The following is a 19,051-nucleotide window of genomic DNA, read 5'->3' as shown; positions in this document are numbered from 1 at the left end:
ACTGTTTGAGGTTGTGGACAGGTGTCTTTTATACTGATAACAAGTTCAAACAAGTGCCATTAATACAGGTAACGAGTAGAGGAAAGAGGAGCCTCTTAAAGAATAAGTTACAGGTCTGTGAGAGCCAGAAATCTTGCTTGTTTGTAGGTGACCAATACTTATTTTCCACCATAATTTGCAAAGAAATTCCATTAAAAATCTTACAATGTGATTTTCTGGATTTTTTTTCTCATTTTGTCTGTCATAGTTGAAGTGTACCTATGATGAAAATTACAGGTCTCTCATCTTTTTAAGTGGGAGAACTTGCACAATTGGTGGCTGACTAAATACTTTTTTGCCCCACTGTATCTTATGGACACCACAATAACAAAGAACAACTGAACACTGTATAGGTACATATGGTGGTAGAGGTTTATTGATCAAGTTTTCAAGGGACCATTACCATGAACCACATAAAATAGTAGCAGGGGACCAGCAATATATTCTTTGTAAAAGTCACCTTTGATGGCTGCTTTAGCACAGGAGAGTGTTCAGAGACACTTTCTAAGTCCGAGTCTTTTTCAAAATGCATTTTACAAATGACCCAAAACTGACATTGAATAAATTCCTGGAACTAAGAAACCTGTGCAAGATTCAATTTAGCCATTTTAAGACACAGTTGGTGGTGATAATCGTTTTAGTTGTACCACAAAAATATGGGTATGGTCATAAGATGAAATGTCCAATTTGGTTTGTAGAATTGTCTTGCAGTGTGTGATTTTTGTAGACAAATACTCAAAATATACAGCTTTGTGGTTTTAACTTTGGAATGCTTCTCAACTACAATACAAAAAATAAGTTACTAAATAAGGATGCGAATCAAAACTCAAATTACATTCTGCCATGTGCTATATTGTTCATGCTACAAAGACATGAGCTCTCAAAACTGGTCAATCCAAAGCACATGACAATACAATTGAAAGCTACATTCAATACACATGCACCATTTACTTTTTGTTCCAACTTTTACAGCCATTTTATCTTACTATTGATTACTATTTGTAATTAATACATCTATTGAAGTTGCATACAAAACAAGCAAGTGGTGTTGGACGGACAAAATTAACAGCCAACTTAAGAGTTGACATAACTGTCAATGAGTGTTATTGCTTCCGAATTGTGCTTGGGAAGTGCGGGATAGCTTATTATAGCTGCCTACCGTATACAAACAATATTACTTTTGAAATCTCAAGGGGGATTGATGTCAATCATCTCACAAAAGAGGCCACTGAGTGATATGTTTAGCCTGTCCTGTACCATTGCACCTAGCTTTTGTCTGGGATAACTTGTCAAACAATGCTCAGTTCAAAACCACAACAGACTTAACTTTACATTTGTCAAAACATCTAAATAATTCAAGTGTGACCAAGACATACAGTACAACACAATAAATATTGGAAAAATAAATACTACATTTCTCAATTATATTCTAATAAATTAGGAATAACATTGGTGACTTGTGTCAAATATTTCAAGTGTAATTGTTGTTTATTCAACCTGTAGGTACCTTAGAGAACTGGTTTGGAGTGCAGATATAGAAGCGCGAGTGACCTGCTTGGTGATGGATGAGAATAGTTTTTTTTTACTAGAGGGTCATCTGCTAGAGGTTTCCAAAGTGGGGGGAAAAGTGGCACTGGTGAGCTTCTGGCTGGTTTTGTGGTTTTTGTGCTGGTTTTAGGAGGATACAGGTAACATTAGACTAAGTGCAGTCGCCCACATCAGGGGCAAGATTTACAGTTGTAGTAGTAGGATTAGTCCACTTTAAAACTGCAGGTGGGGTTTAGCTTTAAACTACTGGTTCTTGGGATGAGAAGGCTAGTTTAGACTGCAGGTGGTTGATTTTTAGGCTGATTCATAAGAGGAGTGGTCCAGTTTTAAACTTCAAGAGGAGTTGAACTTCAGGCTGGTTATTTGTACAGTACCAGTTATAGACTGCAGGTGGAGTTTTAGGCTGGTTCTTAGGAGAAGGCCAGTTTAGAATGCAGCTGTGGATGAGGAGCTTCAGGCTGGTTCTTAGGAGGAAAAGGTCTGTTTAAGACTGCAGGTGGAGTAGCCCTCGTCGCTGGCCAGGCTTTGCCGACTGCTGTGGTCATCCAAGTCACTGCAGCCACTGGTGCTGATACTGTCCAACTCTCCATGGGAGAACTCAGTGCTTTCCACATCCACCTCGATCTCTTCTACAGAAATTGGGGTGAGATACATTTTTTTATTATGATCATCCCACACTTAGTAATCAGATAATCGTATTGATTGACAACTACTGCTTGATGACACCAAATGCTACATTATAGACTGTAACACATGTAAATTATATTTACTGGTTTGAAATGGAACTGAACCAAACTGTTTCTTAGTATAATATACAGTGCCTTCAGAAATTATTCATACCCCTTGACTTATTCCATATTTTGTGTTACAGACAATTCAAAAAGGGTTACATTGATTATGTAGGTTAGCCTGCCCTCTTGTGGATGCATGTAATAACTACATGTATGAAACATATTTCTCTACATAAAATCTTCTAAAGGCCGAAACAGTTCGGTAACAGTTTCTGGGTATATTATGAAGACATTGTGACATTTTTGTTAGTTTTGATCTTCACCAAAGGATTTCTGTATTTTGCTCCATTTGTCTTTCCCTCGATCCTGACTAGCATCCCAGTCCCTGCTGCTACCCCCACAGCATGATGATGCCACCACCATGCTTCACCGTAGGGATGGTGCCAGGTTTCCTCCAGACGTGACACTTGGCGTTCAGGCTAAAGACTTCAATCTTGGTTTCATCAGACCAGAGAATCTTGTTTATCATGGTCTGAGAGTCCTTTAGGTGCTTTTTGTCAAACTCCAAGTGTGTCGTGCATTTTACTGAGGAGTGGCTTCCGCCACTCTACCATAAATGCCCGATTGGTGGGGTGCTGCAAAGATATTTGTTCTTCTGGAAGGTTCTCCCATCTCCACAGAAGAACTCTGGAGCTCTGTCAGAGGTACCATCGGGTACTTGATCACCTCCCTGACAAAGGCCCTTCTCCCCGGATTGCTCAGTTTGACCGGGCGACCAGCTCTAGGAAGAGTCTTGGTGGTTCCAAACTTCTTCCATTTAAGAATGATGGAGGACACTGTTCTTGGGTACCTTCAATGTTGCAAATATTTTTTGGTACCCTCCCCCAGATCTGTGTCTCAACACAATCCTGTCTTGATGCTCTTCAGACAATTCCTTCGGCCTCATGGCATGGTTTTTGCTCTGACATGCACTGTCAACTGTGCGACCTTATATAGACAGGTGTGTGTCTTTTCAAATCATGTCCAATCAATTTAATTTACCACAGGTGGACTCCAATCAAGTTGTAGAAACACCTCAAGGATGATCAATGGAAACAGGATGCACCTGAGCTCAATTTCGAGTCTCATAGCAAAGGGTCTGAATACTTATGTAAATAAGGTATTTCTGCTTTTTATCTATAATGCATTTGCAAAAAAATTATTAACACCTGTTTTTGCTTTGTTATTATGGGGTATTGTGTGTAGATTGATGAGCATTTTTTATTGAATGAATCCATTTTAGAATAAGTCTGTAATTTAACAAAATGTGTAAAAAGTCAAGGGGTCTGAATACTTTCCGAATGCACTGTACATGTACATATTACCTCCATTATCTTGACTACCCCGAACCCCTGCACATTGAGTTGGTACCCCTTGTATATATCCTTGTTATTGTTCTTTTTATTGTGCTACTATTTTTCCTTTTGTATATTTAGCAAATTTTTCTTATTAACTTTTTAAAAACTGGTTATGGCTTGTAAGTAAGCCTTTCACAGTAAGGCCTGTTGTATTCGGCGCATGTGATAAATACAATTGTATTTTATTTGAACAGTATGCCTTAAAAAAATATGCACTTCCCTCCCATTTTTTTCATGATACAGCCTGAATTCAAAATGGATTCAATTGATTTTGAAATACAGAAATGTCTAACTTCCATTAGTATTCACACCCCTTAGTCAATACTTTGTAGAAGCATACTTTCTGGGTATGTCTCTATGAGCTTTCCACACCTGGATTGGGCATAATTTGCCCATTATTCTTTTCAAAATTCTTCAAGCTCTGTCAAATTGGTTGTTGATCATTGCTAGACACTCATTTTCAGGTCTTGCCATAGATTTTAATTGAGATTTAAGTCAAAACTGTAACTCGGCCACACAGGAACATTCACTGTCTTCTTGGTAAGCTTGTGTTTAGGTTATTGTCTCGGGGCTCGTGAGTGGCGCAGTGGTCTAAGGCACTGCATTTCAGTGCAAGGGGTGTCACTACAGTCCCTGGTTCAAATCCAGGCTGTATCACATCCGGCTGTGATTGGGAGTCCCATAGGGCGGCGCACAATTGGCATGGCGTCGTCCAGGTTTGTCCGGGGTAGGCCGTCATTGTAAATAAGAATTTGTTATTAACTGACTTGCCTAGTTTAATAAAGGTAAAATAAAAAAATGTAAATTAAATAAATTGTCCTGCTGAAAAGTTAATTTGTCTCCCTGTGCTGGTGGAAAGCAGTCTGAACCAGGTTTTCCTCTAGGATTGGGCTCTATTCTGTAAAAAAAAATGTTATCCTGAAACTCCCTAGTCCTTAATGATTACAAGGACACCCATAACATGATGCAGCCACCACTATGCTTGAAAATATGGAGAGTGGTACTCAGTATTGTGTTGTATTGGATTTGCCCCAAACAAAACACTTTGTATTCAGGACAAAAAGTTAATTGCTTTGCAACATTTTTTGCATTATTCCTTTAGTGCCTCGTTGCAAACAGGATGCATGTTTTGGAATATTTGTATTCTGTACAGACTTCCTTCTATTCCCTCTGTCAGTTAGGTTAGTATTGTGGAGTAACGACAATATTGTTGAGCCATCATCAGTTTTCTCCTATCACAACAATTAAACTCTGTAACTGTTTTAAAGTCACCGTTGACCTCATGTTGAAATCCCTGAGCGGTTTCCTTCCTCTCCGGTAACTGAGTTAGGAACGACACCTGTATCTTTGTAGTGATTGGGTGTATTGACACACCATCCAAAGTTAATGAATAACTTCACCATGCTCAAATTAATATTCAATTACTGTTTTTTTTATGTCGACCTATCTACCAATAGTTGCCATTCTTTGTGAGGCATTGGAAAACCTTGCTGATCTTTGTGGTTGAATCTGTCTTTGAAATTCACTGCTTGACTGAGGGACCTTACAGATAATTGTATGTGGGTACATTTTTACTAATGAAGATATTATTGCTTGCCATAATATTTCAGCTTTGAATTTTTATGAATTTGTAAAAAATCTCGAAAACATAATTCCACTTTGACATTATGGGGTATTGTGTGTAGGCCTATGACCAAATAAATCTCAATGTAATCAATTTTAAATTCAGGTTGTAACACAACAAAATGTGGAAAAAGTAAAGGGGTCTGAATATTTTCTGAAGGCACTGTAATATTGACACTGTCAGCCAAAATATGCTGGGAGTAACTAAACTCTGTGCAATGGTTGGCTCACCTCGGTCCGAGTGTTCTAAGGCCAAAGGGGAACCTACGCTGTCCATACGGGCTCTGTCCCTGTCTCCGCCTCCAGGGGTCTGCAGGTGGGCCAGCTGCCTCTGCAGGTGCCTCTGCTCACGCTCCAGGCTCTCCAGCTGGTGCTGACTCCTCCGGTCCAACTCCTCTAGTTTCTACACACAAACAGAGGAGAGAGAGTTAATCAACCTTAGAATTTTTTGGTATTTTATGGTGGTGGGAAAAGTATTCAATTGTCATACTTGAGTAAAAGTAAAGATACCTTAATAGAATATTACTCAAGTAAAAGTGTAAGTAACCCAGTAAAATACTACTTGAGTAAAAGTCTCAAAGTATTTGGTTTTAAATATACTTAAATGTCAAAAGTAAATGGAATTGCTAAAAGTAAAAGTATAAATAATTAAAAAATAATTATATTAAGCTAACCAGACGGCACAATATATATTTGTATTTATTTATGAATTTGTGGTACAGCTCTGGTAGACATTCCTGCAGTCAGCATGCCAATTGCATGCTACCTGAAAACTAGAGACGTCTGTAGCATTGTGTTGTGTGACAAAACTGCACATTTTAGGGTGGCCTTTTATTGTCCCCAACTTCTTAATATGCCACACCTATCAGGTGGATGGATTATCTTGCCAAAGGGAAAATGCTCACTAACAGGGATGTCAATAAATCTGTGAACAACATTTGAGAGAAATTTGTTTTTTGTGCGTATGGAACATTTCTGGGATAATTTATTTCAGCTCATGAAACATGGTACCAACACTTTACATGTTGCATTTATATTTTTGTTCAGTATAGTAATAGATTGAGCTACAAAAGCAGACCCTTTATATTATTTTCCATTTTGTTGGATAGAAAGATGTAATAGTCCGGGCCCTTATATTAAGCTAACCAAACGGCACAATATATATTTGTATTTATTTATGGATAGCCAGGGGCACAACTGAACACTCAGACATAATTTACAAATTAAGCATTTGTGTTTAGTGAGTCCACCAGATCAGAGGCAGTAGGGACCCCCTAAATGACTTAAGTAGTACTTCAAAGTATTTTTACTTAAGTACTTTACACCACTGGTATTTTATGAATAATAATTGCATATAAATAAATGGTGTAGGATAAGGAGCAGCTATTTATCACATTTTGTTAGACATCTGCGCATAGTATGACACATATTCAGTTTTACTGTACAAATGATAGAATCGTCAACAGCTGCCATTTGCAAACATATTTCAAATGGAATAATGTTTTTGTTTTTGTTTTACTCTACTCTTGTGACAACACAAATTCTGCCCATTCAAGATTGAGGGACAAACTGAGTGTGTTCTTCTGAGCCTGAATAATCATATGTGAATTTATCCACATCAGACCAGGCTAAAAATAGCAACAGATCCAAACAGCTGTAGTGGCAAAGTAATTCCTGACATTTTTGTACAATGGCCAAATGTAGAGCTGAATTTGCTGCTTGTAGGAAAACAAGGGCAACGGCTGGGTTGGTTCAGGCTAAGCATACAAGCCACACTTTCTTTCACTTTTTATTTTCTTTCTGAAACACAGCAATGTGCAAAACATTTCTCAGATCAATTGGAAATACTTTTTCAGAGTTCACAAGGGGGTGACAAATAGGTTCCAGACTATATCTACACCTGGATAAAATGGGAAAATTCAAGTTTTCTAATCAATTATGTTTGATAAATCAGTTATACCCATTAAAGGTATATCCCCATTTCTCTTGCATTTGCTTGCGTTTCCAGGCCCACAAGTGTGCAGCCAGGAATAGCAAGTGATTTGTAGGCTGAGGAAGTAGACCACATTGTGTTTGTGTGCCGCAGTGCTGTGGCAGGTCATGGGAGCACACAGCTTCTCTATCCATAGGCAAGGGGCTTCCATTGAACCATTCACTATTCACCAGATCCCATAACACCATGGTCCCCATGACACCACCATGGTGGCATTGTTGACTACAGTACCTTAATGTGCCCCTTGGCCTTGTTGAGCAACCCCAGGGTAGTGTGCCGACTGCAGTCTGGTCCCAGGGGGATCAGTGTCTTCAACCTCTCCAAACACAGGCGGAGATGTGCTCGTCTAAGAGGGCGAAGAAGCAACAGACTACTCTTTAGTGAAACCAATAATAGGAATGGTCTCTCTACATCCAGACGAAATTCTTGGATTTGAATGTCATGATCCCCCTTCACATCGATTGATGAATATCTTTGGACGTAATTAGTTATTGATCTGGTTATTATACTGAACAAAAATACAAACACAACATGCAACAATTTTAATGATTTTACTGAGTTACAGTTCATATGAGGAAATCATTTAATTTAAATACATTCACTAAGCCCTATTCTATGGATTTCACATGACTGGGAAAACACATACAGTTTGCATCTGTAGGTCACAGATACCTTTAAAAAAATGGGCCTCACAATGGGCCTCAGGATTTCATCATGGTATTTTTGTGCATTCAAATTGCCATTGGTAAAATGCAATTGTGTTTATTGTCTCTAGTTTATGCTTGCCCATACCATAACCCCACAGCCAGCATGGGGCACTCTGTTCACAACGTTGACATCAGCAAAACCCTCGCCCACACGACAGACACCATACACATGGTCTATGGTTCTGAAGCCGGTTGGACGTAATGCCAAATTCTCTAAAATTACGTTAGAGGCGGCTTATGGTAGAGAAATTAACATTAAATTATCTGGCAACAGCTCTGGTAGACATTCCTGCAGTCAGCATGCCAATTGCATGCTACCTGAAAACTAGAGACGTCTGTAGCATTGTGTTGTGTGACAAAACTACACATTTTAGGGTGGCCTTTTATTGTCCCCAACTTCTTAATATGCCACACCTATCAGGTGGATGGATTATCTTGCCAAAGGGAAAATGCTCACTAACAGGGATGTCAATAAATCTGTGAACAACATTTGAGAGAAATGTGTTTTTTGTGCATATGGAACATTTCTGGGATAATTTATTTCAGCTCATGAAACATGGTACCAACACTTTACATGTTGCATTTATATTTTTGTTCAGTATAGTAATAGATTGAGCTACAAAAGCAGACCCTTTATATTATTTTCCATTTTGTTGGATAGAAAGATTTAATAGTCCGGGCCCTTTGCTGCTGAGGTCAGCCAGTATGACAGGCATACAGACAATCTTGTTTTAAGGTCATGGCCTTTGCTCCATAAGAACTGAACATTCTAGTGTCTAGAAACCCCCTGTGTAGTGCAATTTGAGATTGAGCTATTATCATCCAGAGGCCTGGGCCTTCCCTCTTCTGTGTTCAATGATGATTCCCACACTGGCAGCTCTCTGCATATTAGCTCTCATCACTGCACAGAAAAGCTTAGCTTACGGGGAGTGAAGCACACTGTCTGAAACAAGCAGTTCCAGTTCCAACTGTGAAAACATTGTATGGTTGTCTTCCAAGAACAACCTGTACTGGACTGGACTCCCTGATTTGCCATGCAAAACAGACATCTCTGTTCTACCACCAGGATGCTAGCATGCTAATGTACAAACAAACTTGAAATTGTGAAGGTGTTGATAAATTCAACGGGGCAAAAAAGTATTTAGTCAGCCACCAATTGTGCATGTTCTCCCACTTAAAAAGATGAGAGAGGACTGTAATTTTTATCATAGGTACACTTCAATTATGACAGACAAAATGAGAAGAAAAAAAAATCCAGAAAATCACATTGTAGGATTTTTAATGAATTTATTTGCAAATTATGGTGGGAAATAAGTATTTGGTCACCTACAAACAAGCAAGATTTCTGGCTCTCACAGACCTGTAACTTCTTCTTGAACTTGTTATCAGTATAAAAGACACCTGTCCACAACCTCAAACAGTCACACTCCAAACTCCACTATGGACCAAAGAGCTGTCAAAGGACACCAGAAACAAAATTGTAGACCTGCACCAGGCTGGGAAGAGTGAATCTGCAATAGGTAAGCAGCTTGGTTTGAAGAAATCAACTGTGGGAGCAATTATTAGGAAATGGAAGACATACAAGACCACTGATAATCTCCCTTGATCTGGGGCTCCATGCAAGATCTCACCCCGTGGGGTCAAAATGATCACAAGAACGGTGAGCAAAAATCCCAGAATCACATGGGGGGACCTAGTGAATGACCTGCAGAGAGCTGGGACCAAAGTAACAAAGCCTACCATCAGTAACACATTACACCGCCAGGGACTCAAATCCTGCAGTGCCAGACGTGTCCCCCTGCTTAAGCCAGTATATGTCCAGGCCCGTCTGAAGTTTGCTAGAGAGCATTTGGATGATCCAGAAGAAGATTGGGAGAATGTCATATGGTCAGATGAAACCAAAATATAACTTTTTGGTAAAAACTCAACTCGTCGTGTTTGGAGGACAAAGAATGCATCCAAAGAACACCATACCTACTGTGAAGCATGGGGGTGGAAACATCATGCTTTGGGGCTGTTTTCCTGCAAAGAGACCAAAGGGATCTTTGGAGGGAGTTGAAAGTCCGTGTTGCCCAGCAACAGCCCCAAAACATCACTGCTCTAGAGGAGATCTGCATGGAGGAATGGGCCAAAATACCATTGATCCGTGTAAAGGAAAGAATGAATGGGGCCATGTATCGTGAGATTTTGAGTGAAAACCTCCAGCAAGGGCATTGAAGATGAAACGTGGCTGGGTCTTTCAGCATGACAATGATCCCAAACACACCGCCCGGGCAACGAAGGAGTGGCTTCGTAAGAAGTATTTCAAGGTCCTGGAGTGGCCTAGCCAGTCTCCAGATCTCAACCCCATAGAAAATCTTTGGAGGGAGTTGAAAGTCCGTGTTGCCCAGCAACAGCCCCAAAACATCACTGCTCTAGAGGAGATCTGCATGGAGGAATGGGCCAAAATACCAGCAACAGTGTGAAAACCTTGTGAAGACTTCCAGAAAATGTTTCTCTGTCATTGCCAACAAAGGTATATAACAAAGTATTGAGATAAACTTTTGTTATTGACCAAATACTTATTTTCCACCATAATTTGCAAATAAATTCATTAAAATCCTACAATGTGATTTTCTGGATTTCTTTTCTCATTTTGTCTGTCATAGTTGAAGTGTACCTATGATGAAAATTACAGGCCTCTCTCATCTTTTTAATTAGGAGAACTTGCACAATTGGTGGCTGACTAAATACTTTTTTGCCCCACTGTAAGTCCAGCTGTAAAATTTGCCGCTTTATTAGCCAGTATTACATTTTCAAATTCTGGGTCAATATATTTAGAATAACATCAGGATATGCTAAATAAATCCAATAAATCCAGCCTTCACAGTATTTTGGATTATCAAGTGAAGTTCCATTTTGAAAAGACAGTTGGAGATAAAGTCACCGGATATAACTATTTGCCACACCACATAAAATGTTACGAAATTTGTAGCATAACAACATCCCTGTACATGTATTAATTATGGATCCCCATTCGCTGCTGCACTCTTCCTAGGGTCCAGCAAAATTAGGCAGTTATACATTATTTTTTTTTAAACATTACAATACATTCACAACAGATTTCACAACATATTAAGTGTGTGCGCCTGTGTTACTTGTGCACTATCAAACCATGTATCAGTCTGCACAGTTGAATGATTATGTGGATATGATTTTTGATATGCACCAAGACAGGTTATGCACCATCAGATTTATTAGGCCTATATCTCTTTGACTAATTAATTATTGTGTAACTCAAGTGTTTTACCCCATGTTACACAGTTATGGACCAAATCACAGTCGCGTGGGGAATCAGAGTAGAGAAGAAAATGGTAGATGAGTGCACATTCAGTACTTGCAGAGATCTTCAATTGATCAACAATAACTACTGTCAATGGAAATACTTGCAATGGCCTCTAACACAGAATGACAGTCACAACCCCTTCTGACTCACCTATTTTTTTCCAGCTCATTGTGTGCTGATCTGGGTGTAAAACAAAATGGACAGGTTATAGACCATAGACTTAGATAGACATTGCATCATTGTATCTATCTTATTATGGCATCTGTGAGAGCATGGGCAGTGCCATTGAGGCCATTTCCATTTTGAAGTTGTCCATTTTCTTCTACTACTCCTATGAGTTAACAAACAAACTGAAACGGTGCATACTACCACCTAGAGTGTGTTGTTTGAACAGGTATAAGGCCAAGGTTTGCGGTTTACTGCCAGCTGCAGTTATGGAATGTTTGCTCACAAGTATAATTAATTGGCTGATCCCTCCTGATGACCCAGATGATCCTTTCTTAACCCATAGGACATCCCATCCAGTTTACTACTTCAAAATGGTGAAAGTGGCGCTGCCCATGCTAAAACTGGCTTTTGGGCACTAGAGTCTTCTATCTATTTCTATGTTATAGACAGAAATCCATGGACAAGATATGTTACCAATACGCTTTGTAAAATACTAGTTTGATAGTTTCTGTCTTGGTGCACTTTGTTTCTTCCAAGTCCAATAATGAAGAAGGGGTAAAAACTAAATGTTATCAAATCAAAATGTATTGGTCATGTCCAAATATTTGCAGGTGTTATAGCAGATGCAGTGAAATGCTTATGTTACTAGCTCCAACAGTGCAGTAAACTGTCTCGTCAATACAATACACATACACAAACAATCAAGGAGTGAGCATGCAACTGTAATAACATGGGTATGTGTAATATCACAGTTATAAAGAATATTGACAAGATTAATTTACCTGTTGTGAATATTGTCAATTTTCTTATTCTTTAATTTCCGTTGTCTCTGATGATGCTTGTTCTGAGTTGCAGGGCATGTTGAGGCATATCCATGTTCACATTCTGTTGATGAAATGTTTATTTTGAACACATTAGGCCTTACATTATAATTCTGTCATTTCTGTCAGACAAATACTTTTTTTTTGTTTTGGTCTGTAACATTTGTGACATTAAGCTAGTCCCAAAACAACAGGGAATGAATAAACAACATCTCACATAGCCTACCCCTCCCTCCTGTCTATATGCTGCAGCTTCCAATAATCTTACAATGTTGTTGATTATTGTAAAACATATATATATATAAAGAAAAAAGTTGTATATAAGTTGTATATAAGTTTAGTAAAACTTGGGGAAATGCCTATAGCTTCTTACTTTCTCAACAGCATGGTTTATTGGTTTATTGAAAAACACTAACAAACTTTCTTCAAGACATAGGCCTACTCATTCATTACCAATTTTGAAATCTCACTTAGTAGGCTATATTAGGCTACACTAGACAATAAAATGCATATAGAAAACTATAACATGTATAATAGGCTATAAACATTTTTACCTATTTCTAGGTTTAATAAAATATCCAATATGAGATTGATGACAACAGAATTGTTTTAATGTGATATTGTATTTATTTGATCTAATCCTAAATTGTGTACAAATCCTACAAATCCCACATAATACATTTGACGTCAAAGTTTAACCTGGGTTTGATTGGGTATCTGCAAGGACTCGAGACGGGAACATGGGTTTAGTCCAATCAAAACGGACAATTTTGTTCCATGTGGAAACCATGTGAGCAACAGTGAAGATACGAGGAAGCGCAATTGATTGAAATAAAGAAAGTATAGGGCTGGCATTATAGGGCTTCTCTATTCAGCCTCTGCACAACATGCCGACTTTTCAACACATTTTTTAAAGGTTTATTTGCCTCATTTGACAGTTGGATTTGGTCTGAGATAAATAGGCATAGGCCTACGAATTATTAGCTTTTCTTCGGCCTGCAGGCGTCCACATCCACTGCCATAAATGTAATGAAAACCTATGCTCAGTGTTGAGTAGGCTAGGCTAGGTTTTAAAATAAGGTGAGTGGGAGCTTGATAAATCGACAAGCCTATTATGTAGCCTAAATATTTTAATACGTAGCCTACAATTTAGGAAGACATAGCTCAAAGGAAGACAGTCCAACGCACACAGGGCAACCTTCGCGAATATCATTAGGATATGTTTAGTTTAGGCATATTCATGTCTCTAAGAAAATGAATTAATGGGGCCATAGTCAAGTCTCATCCAATTGGAAAATGCGCACTTGAATATCCATTTAAATTATGCTACCATTCGTAGAAAATGCCATAGCGGGTGAGAGCATAATTCTATGTCACGGGTTTGCTTTTGACCATGGATTGTTGTTTTTTTCTAGGCTATATCTCATTCACAAACCAATCAAAATATGTTCAGTCCAAGTGATTCATTTGAAAAACTTACTGGCATTATCTCAACAAATGTGCATTGGCAGAATAGGTTGAAATATTAGGCCCATTCACAATCAGACAAATGGAAGCAGGGGAGTCAGACAGTTGCCTCTCATGTTTACGCGTCTTTTGTCGCCCTAACCATTTCGGTCCATTGTTGTCTGCCTTGGCGAGCCTGCCTCTGAAATAACCAGAATAGCCTACATTACTTACTTCCGTTGTTCTTTTCATTGTTCTCAATGTAATTTGCTGCATCCAGCAACACCTGAACGTTTTTCATAAAAGTGTCGATTTGGTCCATTGCGGAACATTCGGAATATAGAATGTCGGAATATCCAGACATATCGCTAAAATCCTGTTGGTCCATAGACGCACCCGACTCCAAAAGGATCTCGTCTGATTTCAACTCGATCTGCTGTCTCATGTATTTAACCATTTTCTTTTATGAGAACTGGCAGCAGTCTAAATTTGGTCTCCTTATCCAAACTGTGCAATGTGCAGAATGAGGGAGATACTGCATTGAACTGGAGTAGATGGAATTGTGCAGTCCTTGAGCCACTTGCCCTAGTTGGCGGTTAATCCCTCCCACCAAAGCATGCACATTGCATTCACCATAGTCAACTGTATGCAAGCCTCGTCTTCAACATATTGCAGGAAAGCAACATGTATGTATAGTTTTACACATTACCACATCAGTATTCACAATATAGCTAATCCTGATTATAACTCCCCAAAATGGACTGAACGTTTGGCTCACATAATGTGTAATGCATGAATGTAATTTGTTTTAGACTAGTTTAAATCATTCTCTACTTGTACAGTATATTGTTACTCCCTTTATGACTAGCATCTGCATCAAAGCATTTACTAGTGATGGGGTAAAAACACATGAGGCTGGCGTGCAGGTGATCACATCAGTTTAAAGAAAATCCATAGTGTGACCTGCTTAACAAGGACAGAGGAATTTAACCTATTGAAAATGTCTTCCTCTACCTATCACATCAAGTCCTCACATAAAGTGCATTGTCATCCGGCCTCAATCGCTTTAATGTATTGAAGTAGGATGCTCTGCAGGGCCTTGATATGATTGGGAATGCACCTCCAAAGTCATAGGTTAGAGTTTAAATCATTTCCTAATAGACACAGTTTAATGGAATGCATTTATGAGCATACACTGTGGAAGAACTTGGTATTTAAGTGATAATACCCAAAAAGCCTGTGTTTGGAGGATATAGTGGCACGGGTGCGTTGTTAGGCCCGAGACGAAGTACAGTCGCTCAGTCTTTTTGTTCTGTATCTATGGACGTGACTCAGTCGTTCGTTCTAAATGTTCCATTGCCATACTGGCTGGCAACGTGCTTATCCCTTGCTTGCTAGCTAGCCAACTATGGCTAACTTACATTCACGGATACGGCTAACTTGCAGCCAGAATAACAGCAAAGTAGCCGCATTTGCATTTGTTTAAGCTGTTTTCTAGTGACATTTATTTGTATACATCCATAACAATGAGCTAATGAGGCACGATTTTGCCTGGCATAGAAAATGGGCTCACTTGTCAGGACACTGTTGTTCGGAGGATGTTAGCCAACAACACAGCTAACATAATCACTTCAAACTGAAGCTGGAAAGACGGCAAACTAGTTTCACTTTGTTTGGTTTTACCTTTTTTCAATGGACATTTCTTTTGTATATATCCATAAAAATTAGGCCAGCTGATTCATGATTTCCACTGCCTGAGAAACGCTGCCTGTCTGCCTCGTCCTGACTCACTACATGTTCATTACTATGGGACAGCTGGAGATCAAATTTGAATATTGAACAAATGTTGCAAATGTCGGAGAGACAGACACTGCAAGGTTTATACAAATCTCCGCTGTTGAAAACTAAATGTTAGTCTTAAAGAAATGTGTGATAATGGTGGATATAGTGGAAATCATGTTTATAAATAGCCTGGCTGGGCTAATGAGACAGTGGATTGCGCATTCAGATGGAACAGAGTAAATAGGCATTTTAATGTCATAGATTTAGCAGGTGGTAACTTGTGGAATAGACACCGGCTAGAATGCGGTTTTAACCAATCAGCATGCAGGATTACAACCACCCGTTGTATAATATATAATATCCCACATTCCTTCCACAAGCTTTAGTCACTTTAGCACCCCCTGTTGCTACTTTGAATACATAAACATACCATTTTCTGGAGACAAGCATTATTTTCAATGTTAACATTTTGTATTTGTATGTTTGACTTACAATAACCTACTTCAATAGACTTGACTTCTGAAAAGGTCAAATCTAAATAAATTAATCCATTGTGGGACCACTTCAAATGAACTATACAATAAATGTATTGCTCCATATAAAGCAAGGGTGTCAAACTCATTCCACGGAGGGCCGAGTGTCTGTAGGTTTTTCCTTTCAATTAAGACCTAGACAACCAGGTGAAGGGAGTTCCATCCTAATTATTGACCTTAATTCATCAATCAAGTACAAGGGTAGAGCGAAAACCCACAGACACTCGGCCCACCATGGAATGAGTTTGACACGTGATATAAAGGATACCATGAAGTTACCATATTTCATCATCTGATGTGAAAGCCCCAGAGCTATGCAATAAAGCTTACCTTGAAATTGAATGAATTTCTAGTTGGACGGTCTATTACCATTGTGCCTTTGATTGATTAAGAAGTCATTTTCTCCTTGGCAGAGAAGGAGGGAGGAGGACAGAGGGGCTGCCTTTAGGGGGGCACTCATGCGTATGAGCCTGTGTTGTGCCTCTGAGACAATGGGTGCAGATGGCTGCCTTACTGCAGATGTGGCCATGGCTGTAACGGACGCCTGGGAGAGAGAACACCCTCCCATGGAGTCTATTTCAGCTGCTTGGCTAGGACTGATGCACACACACACACACACACACACAATTAGAGAAAGAAAGCGAGACAGATGCTCATGTTGAAAGCATATGAGGACTGGGTTTAGGTATCTGTCCATATTACATACTGGGCTCGTGGACAGACTGTCAGCTCTCTGCTTTGACACAGACAGCATAGAAAGCTGACCCATTGTAGGATAGTGTCGAATGTGACCCCAACTGGAGTAATCTGAAAAGCCTGAGGATTATACCAGTCGGCTCAGCTGTCACAGAAGAGGCAAAGTCACACGTTGTGTGTGTGTGCCAGTCAAACCATGTGGCAGCAGTGCCTATGGTTACCCTCAGTAGGGAGTGTATTGAATGCAATGTTCTGAACAGCAAGATTTGTATTCTTAAAGAGGAAGAAAACTGTGGATAATAGGCACGTGCAAGTCCGATTTCTGCCCCCAGACATTGTATCATCAGATAGTGACCAAAAATAAGATATTATATGATTCAAACATACTGTCTGGCTGTTCCGAAGACTGGTACATGAAGTAAAATGTTGTGTAAGAGTGTTCTAATATAATGTATTTTACTTTGAAGAGTAAGATATTTCCTATATAACCTTATTGTAACATATTGTCTACTCTATATGACTATGGTATTACATACCATGGTGGTCATCTGCTATCTATATCTGTCTGCAGTTAGGTATTATGCATTTGTGCCTATTGTCTGAACACAATAGTTGTTCTTTACCCTGAGGTCACATCATGCGGTCACTCCACCAGACCAGAGTGTGTCACCTGTTCCTTAAAGCAAGCCCCCACCGACTCCTCCTCTCATTAACACTCATTAACACAGGCAGGAGATGGGAGAGCTGCTGAACACTAAGCTTTGTACTCCACAGACACAGCGAGGGTTGTTGATCAGAAAAACTTAGGAAGTTTGTCACCTGAGAATAAAACATGAATCATGTAGGCTACTGCTTAATACAGGCTCAGCCCAGTCCCAATTATAGTCAGTCGTCTAATGTCACCTCCTGAGATGAGATGGGGTGGTGGTATGATCGTCTCACATCCCTGACACGAACACCTGTTGGACGGCAAATCCCCTCTTTGTCTCCACAGCCCCTCTCATTCGATTACCATAGCAACCTCTATTCACAGACAATGGCAATAGACCTACTGAATATTACATTTTATATTTACATATAGAGGGGCTTCACATTGATAGACAATTATCAATCAGGAAGATGCATTCTTTCTAGGTGACACCACCGTTTTCTAGTAGACTACTGTGTAAATACAAGTTTTAAAAGAAAGCCTTATTCCCTGGGGTTTTGTATGTGTGGGTGTTTTTAAGGAGAAGGCCTGCCAGGATTATTCTACCTGGAGCCTGTTGATAGGAGGATGCAACGTTACAGAATGTTTAGCTCTTAATGTATGATGTAGAACCTGTATGATTTTCTGCCAAGTAGAATAGGCAGCTCTATTCATTACAATTCAATTTGCCTTGTATTAAATGCATTGAATAAAATTGTGTAATGTAGGCTCCATAAATTATGAAATACGGTATGAAGAAAATCATGTAGGTCTACTGTTGAGTACACGAAAAAAACGGCCTTTCTGACTACAAGCTCACAAGTATCCCAACGTATTAAGCGAAAACGAGCATAGAAAACAGCATTGGCATGAATAGAAAATATAAAAAACGTCAGGCTACTATTTTAATATAAGTATTTCAGTGACAACCTGGTGGATTAACAATATTGGTTTGTTTACTAATATGTGGACACAAAAAGGGCAGCGTAGAACACAATTTCCCAAGATGCATTGCTCCAACATCTTTCAAAAGGCTGATTCGAAGTTTGCCCCCCAGAAAATGATTTTCAATTGAATGACGTCGCAAAAAAATTTGTCATTTTTCCTACGAATTAAGTGGCACAAAGATGTGTGTCTTCGCACAAATTAAGGCACACAAAAACTGATGAAATTCTTGTTGTACATATTTGCACGAATTGAGTGTGAGATTGTGATGATGTATGCCATGGGCTCTCCAGCCTTGTTCCTGCAGCTACCCAGTGCTTCATTTGGGAATTGAAGTGAAATATGTTCATAAGCCTATGTATAAGCTAATATGCGTATGGGTGTTTTGAATTAATCGTCACCTTAGAAAGAGCTGCCCATTTCGTTGAGTTAGGCTTTGAAACAACATCCACAACAACCATGTTTTACAGTTTCAACCTGTTGAACTTCTTTCTTCAAATTGATCATCACAGTGAGATGTTTTAAAAGTACGATAGGCCTACTGTTTTGATATGTTTGATGTGATTTTCTTAGATTTGCAGACCTGTTAGACCTGTTGGTAGTTAACAA

The 19,051-nt window shown here is 39.2% G+C and overlaps 1 protein-coding gene across 1 annotated transcript; it reads right to left on the bottom strand.

Annotated features, from left to right (window-relative positions):
• Positions 1 to 389: 389 nt before the first annotated feature.
• Positions 390 to 14,362, bottom strand: LOC139381719 (max-interacting protein 1-like). Its single transcript, XM_071125446.1, has 6 exons — positions 14,033 to 14,362; positions 12,314 to 12,416; positions 11,514 to 11,543; positions 7,563 to 7,677; positions 5,570 to 5,741; positions 390 to 2,216 (listed from the first exon to the last, which is right to left on the bottom strand). The coding sequence occupies exons 1-6, from the start codon at positions 14,253 to 14,255 to the stop codon at positions 2,053 to 2,055; spliced, it is 807 nt and encodes a 268-aa protein (XP_070981547.1). The 5' UTR covers positions 14,256 to 14,362; the 3' UTR covers positions 390 to 2,052.
• Between the last annotated feature and the right edge of the window lie 4,689 nt (positions 14,363 to 19,051).

This window comes from Oncorhynchus clarkii, chromosome 23 (genome assembly GCF_045791955.1).
Source record: "Oncorhynchus clarkii lewisi isolate Uvic-CL-2024 chromosome 23, UVic_Ocla_1.0, whole genome shotgun sequence".
Taxonomy (NCBI): domain Eukaryota; kingdom Metazoa; phylum Chordata; class Actinopteri; order Salmoniformes; family Salmonidae; genus Oncorhynchus; species Oncorhynchus clarkii.
This window is presented reverse-complemented; position numbering and strand designations above follow the sequence as displayed.

Excerpts from the sequence above, each read along its gene's own strand:
- LOC139381719 (XM_071125446.1), bottom strand. The coding sequence starts at position 14,255 with ATGGTTAAATACATGAGACAGCAGATCGAGTTGAAATCAGACGAGATC. Across the intron at positions 12,417-14,032 it reads CAATGAAAAGAACAACGGAA|AATGTGAACATGGATATGCC; the intron begins GTAAGTAATGTA and ends TTTCATCAACAG. Across the intron at positions 2,217-5,569 it reads CTTAGAACACTCGGACCGAG|AAGAGATCGAGGTGGATGTG; the intron begins GTGAGCCAACCA and ends CAATTTCTGTAG.